We start from the raw sequence: 7,935 nt of genomic DNA on the forward strand, positions 1-7,935 counted from the left end.
ATGGAAGCAGTAATTGAGCAAGGCAGTAAGGTCACCATGCATTTTTCCCTGAAGCTCGACGACGGGAGTGTGGTGGATTGTACTCCACCGGGGAAACCGGCTTCTCTGGTCATTGGTGATGGCAATTTACCAGAAGGCTTTGAAGAGACGCTGATTGGCCTCTCTCCCGGTGAGGATAGGATTTCTCAAATTCCTTCGGGAAAAGCTTTTGGTATGTTGAACCCTAATAATGTGCAGCGTATTCCTAGGGGCCGTTTTGCGACAGAGGTTGAGTTGGAAGAGGGTTTGGTAATGTCCTTTGCTGATGCCACCAATAGTGAGCTACCAGGAGTAGTTCGTGAGTTTAATGATGAAGTCGTTGAAGTTGACTTTAATCACCCTTTAGCTGGGAAGAAGTTGATCTTTGAGGTGCAGATATTAGATGTACAAGCACCTTAAACGAGCCACGAATAATAGCCTGAAGTTAGTAAGAAAGCAGTGGTAAAAAAGGTTGGTGGTACAATTATGAAAATAAAACTAGCGAATCCCCGGGGCTTCTGTGCAGGCGTTGACCGTGCCATTGAGATCGTCCACCGAGCGCTTGATGTTTTTGGCCCGCCCATTTATGTCCGTCATGAGGTAGTACACAATAAATTTGTTGTGGAAAACCTGAAAGAGCTGGGGGCTGTTTTTGTCGATGATCTGGACCAGGTGCCTAATGACGTTATTGTTATCTTCAGTGCTCATGGTGTGTCCAAGGCAGTAGAAGATGAGGCAGAGCGTCGTGGTCTGAAAGTATTTGATGCATCCTGCCCGTTGGTAAAAAAAGTCCATATGGAAGTTGTGCGCTATTCCAGAGACAGCATGGAATGTGTCCTGATTGGCCATCATGGTCATCCGGAAGTGGAAGGCACCATGGGACAGTATGACTTGCGCAATGGCGGCGCTATGTACCTAGTAGAGAACGAAGAAAATGTCCGTGCTCTGGAAGTGTCTGATCCTTCAAGGCTTGCCTATGTCACCCAGACAACACTATCCATGGATGACACGGCCAAGGTTATTGAAGCACTGCGATTCAAATTTCCTGCAATTCAGGGGCCGAAGAAAGATGACATCTGTTATGCTACACAAAACCGTCAGGATGCTGTGAAGATCTTGGCCAGTCAGTGTGATTTGGTTATGGTGGTTGGGTCAGTAAACAGTTCAAACTCCAACCGTTTGCGGGAACTGGCTGAGCGCACTGGTTCTGAAGCCTACTTGGTCGATAATGCAGATGATATCAAGTCAGACTGGTTGTTGGATAAATCATCGATTGGTATCACCGCTGGGGCATCAGCTCCTGATATTCTGGTTCAGGGTGTTATTAAGCGGCTGAAAGAGCTTGGTGCGGAATTGCCAGAAGAGCTGGACGGAGAAGAGGAAAACATTGTTTTTGCTATGCCTAAAGAGTTGCGCTTGAAATCAGTTGGTGGTTAACCATTAAAACACATAATATTGCTTACTGGTTCTCTCGATTATCAAAGCTATAAAAATGACTTTATTTCAAGCTGAATTATTGTGCAGTGGAATTTATAAATGGTGTTGGTGTGTAAAGTATGACCGCCATTTTTTTAGCTAATCATTCTTAGCTTTCCTCTACTAATTCGTTGATGGGCATCTACAACCGGTAAGCTGGCCACTTCTTTGGCCTCATCAAAAGAGATGACTGAAACTATGTCATGCTGGCCTACAGAGACATAATAGCAGTGCTGTCCGTCATGGATGTCTGTTGCCAATAGGGCTTAGCGCCAAGAAGCTCTTCAGACAGTTGAATGGTTTTATATTTGCAAGTTTCACGCTCCTCAATCGCGGCATAGCCAGACATGGTTCCGGCAACATATGATTTTGTACCTTGCTGGTTAATGGAAAGACTATGGAGAGCAGAGTTCAACTGGTATGTGAGTGTGCTCAGCTCTTGTATTTTGTGAGGTACTGGCAGTCCAATACGACTAGTGACTTTTTGTTGTTCTGCATCGTATTCAACTGTCTTTCACCACCACTATCAGGATATACCTACTAGTACAAAACGCCTAAAATTTGGATGATCGCACATTGTCCTTTCTTCAAGAAAACCATATGTAGCTCTTTATTATTGATCGTTAACTCATTAATTACCTGAAAACAGAATTGGTACGGCCATTGTCGTATCAAAAGAGCCACACCCTATGTAGTTAACGTAAGTTAGACGAGATCATCCCTTGCGCTACATAGGCTTCAGCCTTTTTGTACATATTCATGTTACAGGGAAAGAGTGATTTGAGTACTTTATTTGCTGGTAAAGGCTCAGAAGAAGCCATTGGGCACTTTTCAAAAAAATATCACTCTGCCTAAATCCCTTAACATCCAAAGGTTGTAGCCAAAATTGAAGCATCTAACTCACGTTAGTTATTTATTTGACGACGTTATATCGTCATAAAATCGTCTCTTTTTCGTTACCTGATATACCGAAAACAATTATGTGTTAGCGGCTGCTTGTCGTATCAAAAGAACCACACCAAAATCATTATTGATGCAACAGGCAAAGATAGGGGAAAGTACTATTATGAAGATATGATGACGCCTCATGAGAAGCTGAAATCCCTGCCAGATTTGCAACAATATTTAAAGGAAGGAACTCAGCTGCATGCACTTGAGTTAAAGGCGTACTCACTGAGTGATATTGAGAAGGCTGAACGACTACAGTCACCCAGAGAATTGCTATTTAAAACCATTTGGCTGTGGTTCCCTTGCTACAAGCGCTACATTCATTTGTCTCCATGATTACGAAGGCGATGGCATTACTTATGAAAGTTCCAGTACGCCTGCCAATTTCTACTTGAATCCAGTGAGTGTAGCTTCAACACAGCCTCTGTCCCTTGTAAACTACTTTCTACCCAAGTTATAGATCCATACGGCTATTGATCAAATGGCATCAAGCTCCCTAAATGACTACACCAGCAATCTGGTAGCCAGCATCCAGCGCCTTGCCATATCAGAGTTTGGGGAGGTTTTTTTGAAGATAATCTGCACACTTATCAATGGTCTCACGTTTGGTCAGGCCTCTCTTGTTCGCACTTTCCCGGATTCCACTGGCCACCTTGGCAGACTTTCCCCTGAGTATCTTCAGGGACCGTTCTGCCACCAAGCTTTCAATAGCCTCATTCCCTTTGTCGTGTAAGCAGTGACCGATGTTCACAGATATTCAAATACATGGATAAAGTAGATTATGATGGTTGCCTTAACTTCATTCTTTTTCATAATCTAGGTAATCAGTTTCCTCTGATGATAGTGTCACTCAATAACAATGACCCACTGGCGTTTCTGCTCCTGATTTAGCCTGAGTGCTTCCTAGAAAGTTTTTTCTATCACGGCTTCCGCCTCCCTTTCTACACTGGCCCACACTCTCTTATTCTTGGCTGGAGGACGTAATTTAACAACGTTGTCGCTCTTCCAATCCATATCTATGACAGATTATGCCATTTGAGGATTGGGTTTTACCGTATAAATGGTGGCTACCTGTGGCATTCGGTTGCGGTCTTTCTTCTCTCTCGAACTAAGCTTAGTTTGCAGCTTATGCTGACTCTTTTGCGCGTTCTTCCTAGTTGCTTCCATCAACTCTTCTGGCCCATCACCAAGCCCTTACCGTTAAAACTGAGGATCTGCAGGTCTTCTGTTTGCTCATCCCAACCTTCCGCTGTTCGTAAAAAGCCTCAAAGTCTTGAGTCGTATCAGCTACCAGTTGCATAGCCTGTAGTTTTCCAACCATACTTGGGCAATTCTAGCGATGTCGTTTAATCGTTCAATCATAAGAGCGATCCATAACATCACTTACAATTTTGCTCATCATGTCATCAGAGTACTTGTCAGTATTTAGGGTGAACTGAGTATCCAGCGGAAACACGCTTGATTGCTTCCTCTGGCTGTAACTGCGGCGCCTGACTACGACAGAACCAAACAAGATGATCAGTTGTCAGGAGGTATTTTTTTAACGTATTTCTCCGCTTCCTGGCACTACTCGTTATCGTCGATTGCTGCGGCTCATCATTGGCCTGTTTCTACAGATACCATTGGAGGAGAAAACGTAACATTTCGTTGCCTTCAGTTCGGATATAGCTCTCTATGGTGCCATGTTCTTGTTGGATAGTTGATTCAAGGTGCTGAATCATAGCGTCCAAAGGATCACTAGCTGGTTAGAAGAATGAATAATCGATGGGATTGGCGTAGGATGCGTTCCCAATAGACGGTGTTATGTAGTTATTGGTTTGACGACGTTATATCACCATAAAGCCGTCTCTTTTTCGTTACCGTATATATCGAAAACCATGTTGTTTTAGCGGCTGCATTGTCGTATCAAAAGGACCACCCCAAAACCATTTTTGAACGAAAGGCTTGACATCATTAGCTTACGCTATGTTCAGACTAATTTTATGATTGAAAAATACTTAACAATCAAAAAATAAAAGAGTTTGAGGAAGCAGCAAAACCACAGCTACGTTATATATGCCTTAAAGAACAATGTTGACCCATTTATTACTGACTCAACTCAATCCGCAGGAGAATCCATAGAAAACCAACTCTCAAAGTAATAATGGCGTCAATTTTTCTTTTCAAGTTAAGGAGTTACTTCAGTTAGACCAGAATTAGAATACACAGCGCTAGTCAAAAAAGCATCCACATGCACTTAGTTTACTTTATCTCAGTAGTGTCAACTTCCATAAGCGACTCAATGTAACCAATGTAGTTGATAAAGGAGGTCAAAGAACAAAGATTCATCATAAACAATTAAAAGAGCGACTTAAAGATTGTAAAGACCAACTAAAAGAGCATGGCCTGAATGTAAAAATACCAGAAATAAGGGACATGGGAAGACTACTTGTTCCAGACTATCTTGTAGCCAAGCCTACAACATCTGCAAATATTATCCTCTCAGTTAGCAGCTATGAAACATTGCCTCATTCATAAATACGGTCATGTATAATCATAGAGAAGCGCTGATTAATAGCCTGTCAGCTAACTTTGCCAGTAAGAAAACCTCTAGAGATGAAGTAGATAAAATGAAATCCATGGATAAAACATCATTATGAGAGAAGCATCACTGAAGAACTGGCAAGTAATGGTGAATGTAGTATAGAAACTATTCTAATGCTCTTTCTTTCTAACTTTAAACTAATTTTTGTTACCATCTAACCTAATATTCCTGCGCGTCTACACTTATGGTGCCGTTTTCCCTCGAAGTAGAATGTGCATCATGGGCAAGAACAAAATTCAGTTTCAGAAAGACATGAGCCTTGTGGAGTTCGTTTAGCAATATGGGCAGTAACAACAATGTCGTGACCAGTTTTCCAAATGCTGGTGGCCGAATGGGTTTGAATGTCCTCTGTGTTGTTGCCTAGAGTATTGCACACTAAAACCACGTGAGCTCTACCAGTGCAACCGTTACCGTAACCAGACATCATTGACCAGTGGCACCATTTTGGAAGCTAGCAAACTGTCCTTTACCACTTGGTTTCTAAACATGTTTTTAATAACTCAGACCAATAATAGCATCTAGGTCCTAGAGCTTTCGAGACAGCTAATAATCTCTTATAATGGTGCTTGGTGCCTGAAGCACAAGCTTATGCAGGTAATGAAAGAACGTAATGACAGCCGTCCCTTGTAGGGACATGTTCAGATGGATGATTCCTACTGGAGTGGTGAAACACATGGAAGCAAACGGGAAAGAGGTTCTGGCAACAAACACCAAATTGTTGCCAGCGTGCAAATCAACTAGGAAAACTACCCGCTGTATATGCGTTTCAGCATGGTCACCTAGTTTCTAGGAAAAGGAGCTGTAGCTCTGGGCGTAAAAGCACCTCTGGGATCACACTTGAGGTGTTGTCAGTGATGGCCTCGGTGCATTCACAGGAATGGCAGACGCCTAGCACCCACATACAGCAGTGGTTACAGGTGGTGGTCACGAATCGATGGCTAATGAGTTGTTTACGTGGGTCAACACCATGATCGGGAACGTCAAAAATTTTCTGAAAGGCCGTTCCCACAATATTAACCAGAAGCATCTGCCAAGATATTTTGCTGAATATTGCTATAGATTCAACCGGCGCTTTGATTTGAAAGTAATGGTAACAAGGCTAGTTACATGGCTGCGAGAACTTGCCACATGCCAGCAAGGCTCCTTAATCTGACTGATAAACAGTGGTAATCAGGGAATCAATAATAATCCAGACAAATGCTCCGTTTCTGTAATCTTCCCTCACATTGTATTGTGAGCCACAGTTATCCAATAGGGAAATAGTGAAGCATGGTCAGACTCAATTACTTTTCGAAGAAAGTAATTTATACATTTCTGATCAGGATAATCTTTGTTCAATGTAAATTATTGTTGTAAGTCATGTACTAGCTCGCTGCCTTCAAAGAAAGTTAAACAACATTGTCCATGATGCAGATGCCAGCCTCCATGAAACATTTTTCAAACAGTGCATCCAGACACATTTAATATGTACATGTGATCTTGTACATAAAATAACGTTAGTTCGACGAGATAATACCTTGCGCTACATCGGCTTCAGCCTTTTTGCACATATTCATGTTGCAGGAAAAGAGTGATTAGAGACTTTATTGGCTGGCAAGGCTCCAAATGAGCCATTGAGCACTTTTCAAAAAACATCATTATGACTCAAACCATTAGAATTCAAGGACTGCAGCCAAAATTGGAGCGTAGAACTCACGTGGGAATAATCTGATTAACATAAAGTCGACGAGATAATCCCTTGCGCACTCAGCCTTTTTGTACATATTCATATTACAGGAAAGAGTGATTTGAGACTTTATTGGCTGGCAAAGGCTCCAAATTAGCTATTGAGCACTTTTCAAAAAGCATCATTATGACTCAAACCATTAGAATCCAAGGCCTGCAGTCAAAATTGGAGCGTAGAACTCACGTTGATTACCATTTAACCTAATCCCCTTCTTGTCTAAACGCACGGCACCGGTTTTCCTCGAAGTAGGAGGTGGGTCATGGGCAAGAACAAAATTCAGTTTCAGAAAGGCATGAGCCTTATGGAGTTCTTTCAGCAATATGGTTAGGGACGACAATGCCTAGACTGTTTTTCAAATGCCAGTGCCCAAATGGGTTTGAATGTCATCTGTGTTGTTGCCCGGAGTATTTCACCATAAAACCCAGTTAGCTATACCAGTGCAATTGCTGCCGGCACCAGACATAATTGACCAGTGGTACCATTCTGGAAGCTAGCACACTGCTTTTGACCACTTGGTTGTTAGCATATTTTTAATGACTTAGACCAAGATTGGCGTATCGGTCATAGAGCTCTCGAGACAGCTGGTAATCTCTTATAATGTTGCTTGGCGCTTGAAGCACAAGCCACCTTATTACCATCTTACCTAAGCATAATGCTCGTTTAAACTTGCGCCACATTTTTCCTTGAAGTAGAAGATGCATCATGGGCAAGAACAAAATTCAGTTTCAGAAAGGCATGAGCTTTGTGGAGTTCTTTTAGCTATATGGCTAGGAACAACAATGGCGTGCCCAGTTTTTCAAATGCCAGAGGTCGAATGGGTTTGAATGTTCTCTGTGTTATTGTCTGGAGTATTGTATCCTAAAAACCAGTGAGCTCTACCAGTGCAATCGCTGCCGTCACCAGACATCATTGAACAGTGGCACCATTCTGTAAGATAGCACACTGCCCTTTACCACTTGGTTTCTAGGCATGTTTTTACTGACTCAGACCAATAATGACATATCGGCCATAGAGCTCTAGAGATAACTGGGAATCTCTTATAATGCTGCTTGGCGCTTGAAGTACAAGCTTATGCAGGTTATGCAAGAATGTGATTACAGCCGTCCTCTGCAGAGACATGTTCAAGTGGATTATTCCTACTGAGGTGGTGAAAACCATGGAGGTAAACGTGGAAGAGGTTCTG

At 42.4% G+C, this 7,935-nt stretch overlaps 1 protein-coding gene across 1 annotated transcript; it reads left to right on the forward strand.

Annotated features, from left to right (window-relative positions):
* LOC311329321 (putative FKBP-type 16 kDa peptidyl-prolyl cis-trans isomerase) lies at positions 1-438 on the forward strand (the record flags this gene model as incomplete). The annotated part of the gene is made up of 1 exon (XM_084463181.1): positions 1-438. The coding sequence occupies one exon, from the start codon at positions 1-3 to the stop codon at positions 436-438; it is 438 nt and encodes a 145-aa protein (XP_084319307.1).
* Between the last annotated feature and the right edge of the window lie 7,497 nt (positions 439-7,935).

Source organism: Borostomias antarcticus, assembly GCF_949987555.1.
Source record: "Borostomias antarcticus genome assembly, contig: scaffold_77, whole genome shotgun sequence".
Classification (NCBI taxonomy): domain Eukaryota; kingdom Metazoa; phylum Chordata; class Actinopteri; order Stomiiformes; family Stomiidae; genus Borostomias; species Borostomias antarcticus.